General features: G+C 39.2%; 1 protein-coding gene across 3 annotated transcripts in view; it reads left to right on the top strand.

The window, feature by feature from the left end:
• ANTXR1 (ANTXR cell adhesion molecule 1) overlaps positions 1-17,610 on the top strand; it is a 219,166-nt gene that overhangs the window by 72,459 nt on the left and 129,097 nt on the right. For all 3 annotated transcript variants that reach the window (XM_046660702.1, XM_046660703.1, XM_046660704.1), the window contains exons 9-10: positions 941-1,001; positions 12,012-12,110. In XM_046660702.1, coding sequence (XP_046516658.1) covers positions 941-1,001; positions 12,012-12,110 — 160 coding nt within the window. The remainder of the gene's footprint in view (positions 1-940; positions 1,002-12,011; positions 12,111-17,610) is intronic.

The raw sequence follows: 17,610 nt of genomic DNA, 5'->3' as shown, positions 1-17,610 counted from the left end.
ATTCATAAATGGTGGAGAGAAGCTTAAACCCTACCAGTCAGATACCCTGTTTTGGCCAGAAGGAGTCTTCATTATTAACTCCCTGTGCGGTCATGGCGTTCCCCCAGACTCTCCACTCAGCCCTACAAGACTCTCATTTGGGGGAAAGAGTACATTTCCATTGAACAAAGGCTTAGGGGGTCCTCGTGAAGATGGGGCACAACAAGCAGCCTGCAAAGCCCTCTCCCACAACATTTTTCCAGACTTTTCTAACAAAAAGGGAACTCTGAGTAATCTGAAAATGCATCTCCTCTGGAGGGTTGGCCATCTCCATCCTACCTCTCCCCAGCTGTATCTATTATTCCTCTTTTTTTCCTACTTTTTAAGCTCCTTTTGTTCCAGCTAAAGAGGTCTATGTATTTCTACTTTCTCACCTTTGCTCATGCCATTCCCTCCCTAGACCCTAATGTCCCCCTAATTCTCCTCTCCACTCCTGCCCTCAGCGCCCACCTCTTCTAGGAAGTCCTTCCCAGCATCCCAGGCCCAAGGATCTCCCCCATGAACTCCGTAGCTCCTACCCTCCGCCCCTTGACCCTTGCACCTACCACATAGGACCGGCATTGTTATTTACCTTTTCAAGTGTAAGTCCCATTTCTCCGACTAGATGTTAAACCTCTCCATAACTAGTATTGGCATATCAAAGACCCCATAAATATCTGCCGAAATAACAAATGAATGAATAATTCTTCTGCCTTTTGGGACACCCAGAAGCATCTAACACAATGCTGGCTCATTAGATGTTTGACATTAACGCTGCTAGTACCAATGTTACCCCCATCCACCTACTCACTACAGCATAACGTCCTTGAACCTTCCTATCTTGGCAGCTAAAATCAAAACGCTACTTCTCTGTTTTAGCAAAATAGGTGTGCTTTGACTTTTTGATTTCCTTTCCTCCTAGATTTTGAAGAAGTCCTGCATTGAAATTCTAGCAGCTGAACCATCCACCATATGTGCAGGAGGTAAACTGAAATTAAGTGCTAATTGCTCTCACACAAATGATGATATTTTGAGTTCAAATCACCTGATTACTTCTTTGGTGGGGAGGAGGGGAGGCAGGGCAAGAAGAAGGAAGGTAGAAAGAGGAGAAGAAATTGCTAAATAAATTTGCTTCTGGGGAAAAACAAAAAGAAAGAAGCAACAGGTCATTTGTTTGAAAGTCTGTCCAAATTCTCTCCTTCATGGGAGCTAATTACCAGAGTATTGCAGAAATTCTGGACTCCCACACATCACCACCCACACCCCGCTTTGGATGGAAGTGGGGTTCAACTCTTCTTCCTCATGGCAGCCCTACAGATACCAGATGATCACAGAGACCATAGGCCACCCCTGAAATGTTGATGTATTTAGCTATTTAATTGGTGGTGGCCTCTCTCTGTAATTAATATATTGATCTTAATTAATTGTTCAATCTACAAGTCTTCACAAAATGGTGATGTCAACTCCAGTCGTCCCAGTAAAGCGCCATTCTAATTGTGTTATTAATACAGAAAGCCTCTACTTGTATAAAGAATCAGCCTTCTCTGAGTCCCAGTATTTCCTAACTGATCAAAATTGAGGTGTTGCTGTTGTTTTGTGTTGTAACAGACTACCTAAAACTTCAACCATGCTGGCTCTTTTCGTATAATTCCTCATGGTTTCCCATCACTCTTCTTTCTTTCATTTAAAAAGTATTGTTAAGTACCTACTGAATGCCAGGCACTGTGCTAGGTGCCAGAGATACAAGAAGGATGAATTCTCTCCCAGAGTCCCTGTCCTCCAGGAGACCACATCTTTCGCTGTTGAGAGTTCACTGTTAACATCACCTTTCTAGTTTCCCCAAATACCAAGTGCCAGTTATCCACTTATCACAGAAAATTTATCATGCAACCCCGTCAAAGCAGTAAACATTGAGGAAGAACTTTCAGGCTTTTCAAACACTATACATTTCAATTCTTTATGGCATATTTTGTTGGTATAAATGAGGTAATTCCTTGAGAATTTTATTCCTTTCTTGGCTATATTTTAGAACAGCTGAAAGACTTTCAAGGAGTTAGATGCCCTGAATGATATGTACCAACAACAAAGCATTAAGTATACATGTAAACATATAAAGTTGCTAACAATACTTGATGATTAGCTATTCAGAGATATGTGTAAATTTCCCAAAGAAAAGCAGTCAACAGAGATTATCTACTGACCTTTAAATAAATTGCTATCTGGTAACACGGATGACAGAGACAAATGTGGTTGCCACAGGGATAGATCCAGGAGAATCTCTTTAAGAAAAGGAATTGGAAAATCTTGCCTTTGCAAATTTGACAGAAGCATATGACCTCATGAACCCAGTGCCAGGGCCTTGTAAGGGATCTGTGTAGCGAAGAGCCTCAACTGGAGTTCGTTAGCTTCAAGGTAAATCCACCTCCACAATGTTTATAGTTCCTTCATTCTAAACAGTTAGACAACAGGGAGTTCCTTAATTGTGCACTTATTTCGTTCATGAAGAAAACCCAGACTTGCAGTTTAGCCATCCCGTTGGATGTGTTGTAACTTGTAGCACATCAGAAAGTCTGAGTACAATGAATGCAACTTCTGTTAATTCACTAGCACAATGAATTCCTCTCCTGTAGGGTTCTTGAGGACAGAGAAGGAATCTTATTTCTCTCCACTTCCCACTCCCAGAGTATGTTGCACTTTTAATAGGTGATCGATGAATGTTGACTGAATGTTTTGATTCCTATATTCCTTCCACAAACAATGCACTGATTTTTGCCTATTTGACCCTTATTAACTTTTTTCACTTAACCTTAAGAAGTTATCATACCTTTGAAATATCCAGTTAAAATGAAGCAAAATTAGAAATTAATAGCCAAAGATAGAACAAAGCCAAAATAAAAACACAATCTCAACCACTTGGACAATAGAAAAATATCTTACAAAATAATTCTTGAATCAGAGATTAGTAAACCAAAATCTTCTTTACATACCATTGAGGTCTTCAAGACAATAGAAAGACCACATATATAAATTTAATGGCTATGATACAGAAAATCAGGGTCCACAAGCTCTGATCCTAGCAAATTTATAGATTTTAATATGTTTCTTTTAAATGGAAAAGAAAAATAAATAAAGTAAAAGATATTTTTAAAAAGCTAAGAAAAATACAGGAAAAAGATTAAAATGCACTAATAAATTTAAACAAATTAAAGCAGTTCAACTGATAAATTATTCTAAAAGCTGTTTCTTTGGTAGAGCCAATAAAATAGACAAATCTTTAATAAATCCAATCCAAAGAATCTTTCTTTAGATATTTTTTAAATCTCTGGCTTATGTGCAATATTACATATTTTTTTGGACAAACAATAGTGTCCTGCATTGCTGTAAATTATCCAATTCTATTTCTTTTATGTCTTCTAGAAAAAAGATTAATACAAAACACGATGGAAGCTAGCCCTAAGTTTTGAAAAGGCAGGCTCCCATCTCTCTTGAGTTAGAATCATAAGGGTTAAAACATGCTGATTAGAGAATAACTTTACTAAGAAAAAAATGAAACTTCCAAAAGATATCCTGACACCAAAAGCTCTTCCGTGGGTTTGCTTGAAGGTCTATTGCTGGTCGTTCTCTGGAGAAAGCATGGCTTTCCTGAAGCACTGGAACCCATTTCACTGTCCATGGCTATGGACTCCTGTCAAGTAGACCTTGGCATACCCCCTCTGTGGTTTTCATTAGACTCAGCGAGGACCCAGGGGTTTATGTGAACGTGCTCTGAAAAGTGTAAACTGTTATATAAAACAAGGTAACATTATTTTCATCAATATCATTTTAATAAGGATCGAAGGTCAATATGAGAATTGTGATGTTGATAGCATCATACCTAGATGAGAAAAACACTTCTATATGTTTCTCTACTGAAAGAAAGTTGGGGAGAATATTGATAGAGTTCAGAGTACCCACAAAATGGTTAATTAACTCAGTATATGGTGGAGGAGAAATAAACAAGGAAATAACTGATTGTTCATATTTCTAAAGTATAATGGTGGGGCTGAGGCCTAGAGAGATCTGTGAAGAAGGTAGAATTGGCTTTCATTAAACACCTGCCCTCTCAGCCCCCTCCCTTCACTCTCTGTGAATTACTTCCCTTCCTTGCCCCCCAGAGCAGCCCCTGCTGTGGAGCCCCACCCATGCCTGTCTGCTCAAGACACTCTCTGCCGACAGTTGCGTTCCCCCAAGACAGTGATCTCAGCTTGCAATCACCAACAGCTCAGCAACAGCCATGGTTCTGTCAGGAAACTGAGCTCTGAGAGGCAGCAAGATAACGCACTGGGTGGACAATAAAACAGATCCAGCGCAGATCTTTATATGTTGGGCTGCAAATAACAGGGTGAAGTGTAATGGGACAAACATAAAATGTTGAGCTTGGGTTCTAATAGCCAATTTCACATCCAAGCAGGTTAAGGGAAAGCTGCCTTAGTAACAGCTCATGCAGGGAAACAGAAAAAAACATAATCGTAGCTATTTTGATAACCAACAAGAAGGCCTCTGACCAAAAACAAGCTGACACAATCTCAGGGTACATCAACAGCCATCCAGTGTCCAGGTCAAGAGAATTAATTCCGTGTCCTACTATTCCAGGTTCAGACCATGGTCCCAAGTCCCACATTTTAAGATTGGCATTGACAAAGGCAGATCCAAAGGAGAAGAGGTGATGGATCTGGAAACTTTATTAATAACTCATTCAGGATGTGAGGGCAATCTGGCTGCGACCTCTGCTACCCCATTGATTGCTAGGGGTGATTTGGCTGATCTGGCTGGCTAGCCAGGTGTCCCCTTCCTCCCTCACCACTCCACGTGTGTCCCTCCCGAAGCTGCAGGCCCAGTGGAAGAGGACAACCTTCCCCAGAGGAAGACCGCTTTTCGGTCAAGGGTATACCAGTGGCTGTGCTCTCTGCTCGAACCTTCAAACAAGCTCTGAAGGTGCATTTATAGAGAGCGTATGATAGTCAAATTTTCCAGACCCCGGACACATCCAAATGAAGCCCTGTGTGTGGCAGGCTGCCTTTCTGTAAAAGAAAAAAATAAGAAGAGGGAAAAAAACTCACTCACTGACTCTTTCTTCCTTCCTTTCTTTCATTTCCTTCTTCATTCCTTGCTTTTTTATTTCCTCTTTTCCTTCCTCCCCTCTTTCTTCCTTTCTTCCTTCCTTCCTTCACTTCTTTCTTTCCATCAATTCTTAATGACTACCACGGGCCAAGCAGTGTGAAAAGATATGACACAAAAAATGCATAGGGCATGCTCCCAACTCCCCATGCAACTCACAGTCTGCTCTGAGAGATAGTCATATGTTCAGATAAATTACAAAACCATGCGTGAAGCGCTAGAGCAGAGATCTACTCAGAGAACAGTGGGGGCACGAATGAGATGCTTTTAGAATGAGGAAGGACTGAAGTAACCACAGAGATTTAGACAAAGAATTGAGACACAGAGCATCTTCAGATATCTGGAGAATTCCCCTGCAGAAAGGAATTATTAGGCTTACTATGTATAGCTTTAGGAGCCCACCATGGAGAAGACGCGAGGAATTCAAGGAGGCAGATTTTGGTGTAATATGTGCAACTTTTACAGCTAAAGCTTTCCAACAAGGGAGAGGATGGTCTGAGCTCCCCACCTGAGAATCATGTGAGCAACAGCAGAATGGCCATCTGTAACCGTATGCCATCTGTCCAGAGAAATCCTCCTTGAGGTCTCCTTTACAACTTTAAGTTTCTAAAGACTTAATTCTATTTCAGCTAAGGTGTTTATGGCTGATTATTTTTTAATAGCTGAAGAAGCAAGTAAACCTGGAAGTATTTTACATTTTAACAAGAAGTCTTAGTAGGGAGAGGGGAGAATATCTAACCTACTCTGATCAAAAAGAATTTCATTCAGTGTCCTGGGTGAAACTGTTTGGGGAAAGAGCCTTCCCAGAGCTCCCCTGCCCCCAGAGATTATAAAGTCCTAGCCTACAAACGCTATCTGGTCTGCACATATGTTCCTTTTTCATCCACACTGCATTTAAAAAAAAAAAAAATTTATTGCTAACATTTCAAAATCTGATTTCACCGAAAAATTCAGATTTTCATCTATTCTTGAAAAATCAACTCTAGCAACGCTGGGGCTGTATTTATTGCAAGATAATGATTATTGGAGACTGAATAACTTCCCTTTCAGAGAAGCATGTACTCCTTCCAGTTCACCATACTCCTTACCACTCCCTATTATCACTCCAATGCTCAGGCCAAGCATGGTGAACATTTGGCATGGTGCTTATGTCTCTGTATTTACAGTCCCCGTTCTAAAACATGTAGGAAGTTACCTGCTGTGTGGAGAGCCTTTATAGCACTTTTGACATTACCTGCATTTAAATAATTCTGCTTCCCTTCCAATATAGACTCTTTTAAAAAGTTCCTAATTAAATATCTTTGCACATGAGCCTCCGTGTAATTAGGAGAATTGACCCGTTGTTAGGTTGGCCCTGCCTAGTTTGGCTCCCCTCTGAGAAATGCACCCTTTTTGCCTAAGCACAGTTTTCCTCTGGTCACACTCATTTGGCCTCAAACTTGAACAGCTCGCAGTGTACTATGTAATCAAATACTCCAGGAAGGAACTAATTGGAATCGTATGCAACCTGCCAGCTACTTTCATTTGAAGTTTTTGTGCTCCAGAAATGGAAGGAAGTTATAATTAGTTCCTCACATTGTCATTTCAGAAGCAGCTGCATTATTCTTACTGCGTTGCTTCCCACTGTTTATAATAAAACTGGGTGAGTTAACACAAAAGGAAGGTAGTTTTAAGCTTCGTGTTTACCATTTGGAAATTAGATGCTTAAAACAGACACATTTAAGCAACATCAAATAGTGGTTTCGTTTCTTTGTCTTTTCATTACTTTTCAAAGCGCTAGTGCTTGGCCCTTGGGCTCTCTTTCTGAATGGATTGTTTAATTCTCTGCTCGGTCTTCTTTTTCACTTAAAGATATTTCTATTTGGAGGAAGAACTCTCATACACTGTTGGCGGGAATGTAAAATGACCAATCACTTTGGAAAACAGCTTTATCAGTTTCCTGAAAAATTAAACAAGCACCTACTATACGACCTGGCCATTTTACTCCTAGGTATTTACCCCAGAGAAAAGGAAATCTATGTCCAGACAAAGACTTGCACACAAATGTCTGTAACGGCTCTGTTTTTAATAGCCAAAAACTGAGCAACTCAAATGTTTATCAACAGGTAAATGGCTAAACAAATTGTGGCTCATCCATACAATGTATAGTTTTCAGCAATAAAGAGGAATAGATTGGGCATAAATGTCAAAATAATTATGAATGAGTCTTAAAATAATTATGCTGAGTGAAAGAAGCCAAACAAAACAATTACTTACTGTATGATTCCATTTATATGAAATTCTAGAAAATGCAGACTACGCTACAGTGACAGAGGGCAGATCAGTGATTGCCTGGGAGTGGAGGTGGGCAGGAGTGAGAAGGGAGAGATTACAAAGGAGCATATGGCAACTTTCGAGGATGGCGGACCTGTTCACTAACTTGATTGTGGTATTGCCCCATGATTACATACCTATGTCAAAACTTATCAAGTTACACACTTTATGTGCAAGTTATTGTATGTCAATTATACCTCACTAAAGCTGTTATAAGTAAATAAATAGCTATAAAAATTTTAAAGTTCTAGAATAATTTAGGCATCAGAAAGCACTTAATATACATTATTCTCTATATCCTATTTTAGATGTTATGTGTCACAGTAAGCATCCAACAGGAGAGCAAATTCAAACTCACCCTCAAGACGAAGTATCACTAACAGTGATTTTGTGCAAAAATCTTGGAGGGCCAGAGCAAATGGAGAATATACAGATGTCTTATTTTCAGATACAGTGAATGATAGGCATTCTTTATTGAGATCAGCTCAAAATTATGTTTCCCACATTTCAAAAAAAAAAAACAAAGGATAAAGAAAAAGAAACACAAAGAAGGAAAAGGAAGGAATAGAGTGGAATATGTTTGTGAAATTATTCACTGACTTTAATTTTTTTCTTTTTTTCGATCGAGCTATAATTTACATTCCATAAAATTCATCCTTTTAAAGAGTACAATTCATTAGTTTTTAATATATTCACAAAGTTATACAATCATAACCACTATCTAATTCCAGAATATTTTCATCACCCTACAAAGAAACCCTATACCTATTAAGCAATCACTCTCCCATTTTCTCCTCCCTCCAGCCCTGGCAACTGCCAATCTATTTTCTGCCCCTATGGATTTGCTAATCTGGACTTTTCACTATAAATGGAATCATGCAATATGTAGCCTTTCCTATCTGGCTGCTTTCATTTAGCATAACATTTTCAAAATTCATCCCTGTCACAGCATGTGCCAAAACTTGATTATTTTTATGGGTGAATGATATTCCATTGTATTGAATGCCATAGTCATCAGTTGATAGACATTTGGGTTGTTTCCACTTTTGGGCTACTATGAATAATGCTACTGTGAACACACACATACAAGTTTTCTGTAGACATACATTTTCAGTTCTCTTGGATATATACCTAGGGGTGGATATGTTTAACTTTTTGAGGAATTACCAAACTATTTTACAAAACAGCTGCACCATTTTACATTCCCACCAGCAATGTATGAGGGCTCTAATTTCTTCACCAACACTTGTTAGCATCCATCTCTTTTATTATACCATTCAAGTGAGTATGGAGTGGTATCTCGTTGTGGTTTTGATTTGCATTTCCCTAATGGCTAATGATGAGCATCTTTTCATTCATTGACCTTATTAAGCCTCAGAAAATAAACAGAATTAAACCTGACTGGTACCTGAATAAATGACCACTATTTTTTGCCCTTTATTCCCTTCCTATATAAATGTTTGTCACTTATTTCTTCATTCAATGAGCTTATACTGAGACTGTCTCAGCCCTGGGTTGGGCACAGTCAAAAATTCTGAAGAAATAGAAAAGATAGCCTCTACGATCAGGAGGCTTAAATTATAATTGAGAATAAGAGTGACAAAAGAATCATAATGAACATATGTCTTAAAGATGTCTTAAAGATACCTTTAAAAATATGTATCTTAAAAGATTAGATTAAAGATAATTTTCAAGTAGAAATTTCTCCCTAAAACTCTACAGTCTTTAGGCACTTCTTGTAAGAGCTGTAACCCAACGTGCAAATTGCCTACAAACACTTAACTATACAATGTTGTGAAAGGTAGGTTTGGGGCTTTGTGCATAAAAGGAGTAAAATCGCTATGCCCTGGTTCTGGTGTGTCCCTGTTCTCACTTGCTGGTGGGTTCATTTGACAGGGTTTTGTTACATAACTTCTATGTGTGAAGAGCTGACATTCCAGTCCGGCTGCAAGGTCAGATGTCCGGGCTCTTCTGGAAACCAAATGTGCGGACTGACCCAGAAACTGTGCCAGGCAGGGTGGGAGCTCTCCTCTGCTCTGCTATGCTTCCCACAACATCATTGCTTCCATCTTCCCCCCAGGCCTAAGGGGTTAAATTGTTTGGTTTCCACATGACCACATCATGGATTCCTGCTGTCTTTCTTCCTAAACACCCCGAGGCAGGGCCGAGCAGACATGCGGGCAGCCTCTTTTATAGAAGACTCAGCATCTGAACTGGTAATGCTAGAACATGGTGTTAGAGAAGAGACCTTGGCATGCCGCCTGCGTTTCCAGAGTCTTCTCTCCTTCCACTGTTCTTTAAGAAAACAAGAGAACTAGAAACAGCAATGAGGCAGAAAACATTTGGAATCAGCAAAAGTGTCCAACAGCAGATTTCTGGATGTCTAGCATTCAAACTAAAAATAGAAATAGGTTTCTATAGGCTTAACTGAGTAAATAAGATACAATAAGATTCTTCCACAGTGCTTGACACTTAATGAAATGCTTGTTGAACCAACTGCATCATCGGTCCCCTGCCAGGCAGACTTTAAAGAAAACTATTAAGTCCATCCTTCTAAACTTAGAATCACATATAAGCATCAACATGCATTTATAAACCCTTAACACTCGTAGGACTTATGGTCCTGAAAAGCCATTTGCCCGTGACCTTAGTTAACGTAGTTCGACACTAAGGCAACAAACACTTGGATACGAGTTCCAGTTTTGCTTCTTAGTAATTTCATGACCTTGGACAAGTCATTTAAAATGTCAAAATCTCAATTTCCATATTGTTAAGGTCCTTTATACTTCCAAGAAGCATTCTATTCAAACTTGTCCTCTTGGTGGCACCTTCAGCACCTCTGGGTTCTTTTACTTCGGTTTTGGTTCCTTGCTTCCCATCCAGGCCAGCTCCACTTTTCTGCAAAATGGGTAAACCTGCCTAAAATAAAAATAAAATAAGCTTTAAAAAAATCACAACGTCCATCTCTGAGTTCGTCATAGGTCACAAGACAATGAGGATGCATTTTGGCATAATGATAAAGAGCAGAATGGCTGAGTTCTAAGGGCATGGCGTTTGATGCCTGCAGACCTGGATTCCACTTCCGGTTCTGACACCTACTAGCCATGTGATCCTGGACAATTACTTAACCTCACTAAGCTCAGTTTTCTCATTGGTACCTCCCTGGGCTGTGGTGAGGTTTAAATGACATCAGACACATATGACACTTAGCACAGGGCTTGGCCCACAGGGAGCACTTAACATCACTTATTCTTCTCTTGACAAACATGATCTCTACATTAGTTTCCCGGGAATGAAGGTGACATAAGCTTATGACGTTTATTAAAGTTTGGAAGAGTCTCATATGCTAGTGGTCTAATTCCATTCTTCTTCCAACAAAAATCTCCATTTGAATAGCAATTTATAGTTTAAGATTTACTTCCACAAATATTGCATTTTTCCTCTGACTTTCAGTCTATTTCTTTTTTTATGCCACATAGCATTATCCCAAGCTCCAATTTTTATACACAAAAGGATAACAAAAATAAAAGTGGAGTATTGACTATTAGTTATCATCAAACTTATGCAAATATTCCTGAACATTTAACTAATTAATTAGTTGGGTTTTTCCCTTGGTAAGACTCTTGTAAAAGATCATTATTTTTACTTTGTAAGGATCTTATTAACATCTATTAGTTCAACATGCGCTATGCCAATGTGAAATTAACATGCAGAGCTAGAGACCGGCAAGATATACTGTCTCTTCTATTCAGAGAAAAATGAGGACCAGCGACACTAAGGGGCCAACGTCAGGTCAAACAGGTAATGCTTGACAACTGGCCACCAAAAAGCAAGACTTTGATTTGTCATTAAGTACAGTTATTCCTACATAACACTAGATATGACTGCTGTGTGCCCAGCAGAGACAGGAGGGCCGAGCAGTATCCAACAATGACCAACCTAAAGGAATGCTTTCTAGTTCTGGAAGAAAAGAATAAAGAACAACACTGGACGGTGCATAATCACAGGCTACATTGTTCAGGACAGACTGTGAATGCCATAAGGCAGTGGTTTTCAAAAAATGTGAGGCACCTTGAGCTCTAAAGAAATCATTTTGGGGGCATCCAATATGTAAAAGAGACACACAGAGGAGTTGAGTTGATTATAGAAGTGGAGAGCCCTCCCCTGTGGCCTTCTGGCTGCAGAGATCACTGTTTTAAAACTGCCAGGACTTGAGAGATGGGTCACATTTGAATGACAGAGAGAGGGGAGGAACGGGGGGCTAGAGGGAACAGCAAGAGCAGAGGCAGGAAGGTGGGAATTCAAAGCAAGAAGCTGTGTGCCTTCCTCAGGGGACGCCTAGTGAGAAGGAGATGGTAAATCGTAAAAGGCACCCTCATGGTTGCTTTTGGTTTCCAACCTGAGCTAATTGTTGAATATTTTAAGCCTGAAATAGTTAACAAATGCCCTAAGTCAGGGCAGATGGGAAACTTAAGGTTAGTGGTCTGCAGTCAAATAACGTGTCTCGTCATTGTTCATTTCAGAATCGTTTCAAGTCGTCGTGAGAGGAAACGGCTTCCGACACGCCCGCAACGTGGACAGAGTCCTCTGCAGCTTCAAGATCAACGAGTCAGTCACTCTCAGTAAGTCCTTGCAGAGTTTGTGGTTTCTTCAGCTTGCTTCAGGGAAGGGCATTCCCAGCCTGTTCTTCTAGTAAGGCCACACAGGGGACCGTTCAGAGAAGGGTCTTCCCTCCTGGAAAGGCCTCCAGCAAGGACATAGCTAGCCCCTACAGCACCCTTGTTTCCCATCAGGAAAGGCACAGGGTACTTGTTTCCCAGTCCGCCAACATGTGTGCTAAGTTACTTTCAGGTGGCCGTGCCGGCACTAGCAGGTTAGGGCTTATGACGCTTGACGTTCCTTAACAAAATATTGGGGACTCTCAAGCACAAGAGTGAAAAGTAGATGGTCTAAATGTATCAATTCTGACTAAACCAAAAGCCAAACTGTTAAGCTTACATGTGTAGATTCTGGAATTTTTTTTCAATCTGGATGATTCTTGCTTGGGGTAGCCAAGAAACTCTCATCGTGGTGAATACCTAACATGAAATACAGGAATATGGGAGTAAAACTAAGTACATTTCATGCGAAAAATGAATTATCATAACACTGGCACTTTCACAAGACATTTGTAGCAGGGAAGTTCTTCATTTAAAGGCATATGTGATTCATGTCACTGTCCAGGAGGGATGAGGAAGACCCATTATGGGAGGCACATGGCCAGGAGCCCTGGTTATTATTTACATCTGGCATCCATCACACAGATGATTATTGATTCAGTATCTGCAGTGACAAACCGTAATAAAATAATGCATTTTCTATAGTGCTTTGTCCCTTTAAATGTTTCACGTCTTTTTGCCACAACAGCCCTGAGAGGTAGAAAGAGCCAGGAGGACAGGGCGGATCCTCATGTCTATTGACAAACCACTCACACTAGTCTCGTCCTCCTGACAGGCTTATGGAGTAGGTACCACCTTGTTTTTAAAAAGGAAGAATTGAGGGATATACCTTTTTCCCCTCCTTAACATCTTAAAACCCCCTTCCATATTTAAACAGAGATAGGCAATGGCTTCTTTACAAACATCTGGAATTCCTGGCCTTGGCATAACTCCAGACATTTGAAGCATTCAGTTAGTTTTCCTCATACTTGGAAATGCTCTCATGTATCCAGAAAGTACATGCTATTTGAAAACATTTTGAAATATCCCCGAGTAGTCACAGTGTGGAAGCCGGACAGGCGTCCTCTACAGAGTTCTTCCTTTTTCTCCTCTTTCAGTTGTGGTGTTGCTCAAGTCTGCCTTCCCTCTCTTGTTAACCACAATCTCAAATCTAAGATAAGAAACTCCTGAGGGTTAAACTCAAAGACATCAACACCTTCCCAAGAAGACTTCCCAGGCAGGCAAGCCTTTGGACCCAACCCCTCTCTGAAGATGAATGGAAATGAGGTGTAGTGTTGCCATGGCTTGAAAGGTTACACAGAGATGCTGTGTTAGGATAACAGGAAATGCAAGTTTACTTTGGATTTGTAGAGTGACATTTTGAAGGCCTATTTTCCAACTTCTCCTTGAAATTTTATTTCTTGGGAAACCACTTCATCTTCTTTCTCCCTCTTCCCTTCCTTTCCTAATATATACTTGCACAGGCTCTCCACCTCATTCATATTCAGAAAGAAAGAAAGGCTGTTGGGGTAGGGATTTTGCTTCAACCACAAACCTAACTGTGCTGGAAGCATTTGGAGAAGAGGGAGGCAGTGACGCAACCATATTGTGAGCTGCAAGCAACACTCCTAAACTCAAATATACAGTTATTAAAAATATTCTAAGAGGGAAATACTGGAATTTGAAAAAACACTTATCCTTCATTTCTTAATTCACCTGTTCATTTCCATTTAGTGAATGATATAAGCAAGAAAGTATGGAGGACAGAAAAGATAAATAAATTTTAAAATGTAACATATTCAAATCTTCATTTGCCTAACATCCTTATGAATGTAACAGTTTCTGTTGACTTGTTTCTGTAAAATAAAATAAATGGATTTTTGCTTCTCCCATTCTTCTTCCTCCCCTCTACATCCCAAGTTTTAAAATGTTATCTACTTTCATTTTTATAGTATATATTTCCTCTTCCAAGATTTTTTTCCTAAATGCTGCCTTGCATTTTGTAGTAAAAAAGAATATAAGTATCATTATTAATCAGAAAAAGACTGATTGAAGGCCCAGTAGTGAAACTTAAGACTAGTGTGGCTCCAGCCAGTTCAAACCTGACACAGGCCTCAGAGTCTCCAACAAATAATACAATAGCAGATTATGTGCAGCAAAACTGTTAAACATAAAGAACAAATTGAAAAATTATATTTATAGTGGAAGATATTAACATGACTTTCTGAGTCTTTAAATGAATAATAAAAAAATTAAAGATATAGAGCAGATATATACTATATACCTTTTTAAATGGCTGTGAACATCCTGAAACACTTATTATACTGAGACACAAATAAAACACCAACATATTAATGCCCAAAAGTAGAAATCATTTCAATATGTTCTTAGATGATAAATATAATGAGAAAATAAAAAGCAAAGGTTAATACCTACTTCTCTCCCGTTTTCATTGCCTTTGCTTAAAAATAAAATCAATGAATCGACCACTTAGAAATCTAAAAGAGGGGCTGGCTCGTAGCACAGCAGTTAAATGTGCACATTCAGATTCGCAGCCCGGGATTTGCCAGTTTGGATCCTGGGTGTGGACGTGGCACCGCTGGATAAGCTATGCTGTGGTAGGCGTCCCTCGTATAAAGTAGAGGAAGATGGGCATGGATGTTAGCTCAGGGCCAGTCTTCCTCAGCAAAAAGAGGAGGATTGGCAGTAGTTAGCTTAGGGCTAATCTTCCTCAAAAAAAAACCATAAATCTAAAACAATTTCTGGACTTGTGGTCAATATAATAGATTCAGAAATTCTGGATAGAATATGATTTTAAGAATAGTAACATGTGGCCTTGCTCAAAGGAATGTGGAGGAAACCCTTGGGTACAGGAAACAAAAAGGTGAATATAACATTTAAGCAGGAAGTGAAGCTGTTGGGGCTCCAGGCCTGGGGGTCTGCACACGGTGGTCCTGATGCCGATGCAGGTACAGGACACCAGCCTGTGCAAGGCAGCAGGCAAAAGCAGAGCCGCGTGCAGAAATCAGGCTTCATAATGCTGCACCACACATTAAGTGGAGACTGGAAAAGCTGCTCAGTGTGACTCAAGGGGGCAGGCAGGGGCATAAAGGTAAGATGGTATACCACCCACATGATACAGAAGCTCCAAGTCAGGAAACTAACCCCAAAATGTGTCCATGACCATCCTTATCCCTGTGGCCTGGCAGAGGCAATGTATGTCCAGCCCAACCTACAGCATCTTCAGAGGGGCTCAGAGCACCAAGTGACAAACCATAAGAAGACAGATAGAAGAAAGGAGAACAAGTAAGAGGAGAGGACTAGAGAACAATTTGAAAGAGAATGTAAAATAAACACATTTAAAGTGTGTAAAGAGATCAAACAGACCAAAGGGAAGAACATTCCAAAGGGAAGAACATTCAACAAAGGCAGATTTGCAGAAGAACCTAGTGTAAATTCTAGAACTGAAAAAGTTTATTCAGTGAATACAGCTTAATGGATGGATTAAGCAGTGTGGTTAGATACATATGAAGATGAAATACATGAACTGGAAGAGAGATACAAGGAAATCCCACCCCCTAACAAAGCACCAGACCTAGACTTTTTTTCACCCAAGTTTTATCAGACTTTAAGGGATCGATGACCCATATCTGATACACACTGTTCCAGAGAAAAGAAATAGAGAAAAAGCATTTTAATTCATTTTATGATAATTATACAATCTTGATTTTTTTAAAAAAGTGGACAAGAGCAATAGAAGAGAATATTTGAAGTCAAGCTCATTGATGACAAACATCTAAATAAAATATTGGCAAACGAAATCCAGCAATGTATTTTAAAAGGATCAGGACCAATTTTGAAGAATATGGGGGGATTTGCCTCTCACATAGCAATGCTTTTTGATGCCAAGAAGGTATTAAAATCCATTATCCATTCCAAATTTTAAAAATATATACTTTTTGGGGGGCCGGCCCTGCAGCCTAGTGGTTAAATTCAGCCTGTTCTGCTTTGGCCTAGGTTCAGTTCCTGGTCATGGACCTACACCACTTCTCAGCCATGCTGTGGCGGTGACCCACATACAAAAAACAGAGGAAGATTGGCACAGATGTTAGCTCAGGGTGAATCTTAGCCAAAAATATATATATATATAAAAATAAATATTATAAATATATAAAAAAATATAAACATATATTTATATATTAATATAGTAAATATATTAATATATAATAAATTTATTATATATAAATATATATATACTTTTAGAAAACTAAGAATAGGGTAAGACTTCTATAACATAATAAAAAATATATCTAGATATTTGAATTCAAAACTCAACATCATTTAATGGTAATATCACTACGTAGAGGTATTCACTTTACAGTTAGGAAGAAAAAAAGCAGGACAACCCCTTTCACCATTATTATTTAACATTGATCTGAAAGTTCTAGCAGCACCGTGCAACAGAACTTTCTGTGATGATGGAAATATTGTAAGATGGTAGCCACTGTGGTAGGTAGCCACATTTGGCTATTCCAGACGTGAAATGTGGCTAGTGCTATTGAGGAACTGAATTTTTAATTTCATTTGATTTTAATTAACTTAAATGTCAATAGCCACATGTGGCTAGAGACTACTGTATTAGACAATGCCATAGGTATTACGACAGTACAAGAAAACTAATGAGAGATATAAATACAAGAAAGGGGGCTGAACATCATTACTTTAAAATGCTGGTTATATCTTCCTAGAAAACTCAAGAGAATCAACAAACTACCAGACTAATAAGAAGGTTATTTAAACTGGATGCTTTCAAAATAAATACAGCCTTGTAACAATCCATAGCTTTTCCAGAATTCAGCAACGATCAATTAGAAAACATCATAGGAAAAATAGAGCGATAACATATAAAATCTAGTAAGAACTAATTTAACCAAACTTGTAAAGACAAACCAGAAGGAAGTCACAAAACATTGTGAGGGATATGAAGAAAGTATAAATAAATGGAGAGGCAGTACAGACTTGTGGCTTAGCACAGGCACTGGAACGAAACTACCCAAGAAAAGAATCCTGGCTCTGTTTTAAAGCTGTGACCATGGCAAGTTATTTGACATCTCCATGCCTCAATTTCTCTACCTGTAAAATGAGTACGGCAATAATAGCACCTCTGTCGTGGATGTTAGGAGGTTTAAATGTGGGAGATGGGGCTCAGAACGGGGCCTGGCACACAGTAAGCAGTCGATCAATGTTGGCTGCTGGTATTAGGTTATTATTATAATCACTATTATTAAATGAAGCAGCAACTGAGTATCGTAAAGACATCAGTTGTCTTCAAATTAATATTTACTTTTAATACAATCCCAGTGAAAATTCCAAGGGGACTTTTTTTTTTAATTGAGGTTGTGATAGTTTACAACCTTGTGAAATT

Source organism: Equus quagga, chromosome 5, assembly GCF_021613505.1.
Source record: "Equus quagga isolate Etosha38 chromosome 5, UCLA_HA_Equagga_1.0, whole genome shotgun sequence".
NCBI lineage: Eukaryota > Metazoa > Chordata > Mammalia > Perissodactyla > Equidae > Equus > Equus quagga.
Note: the sequence above shows the minus strand (reverse complement) of the source record. Positions and strands in the feature narration are given on the sequence as shown.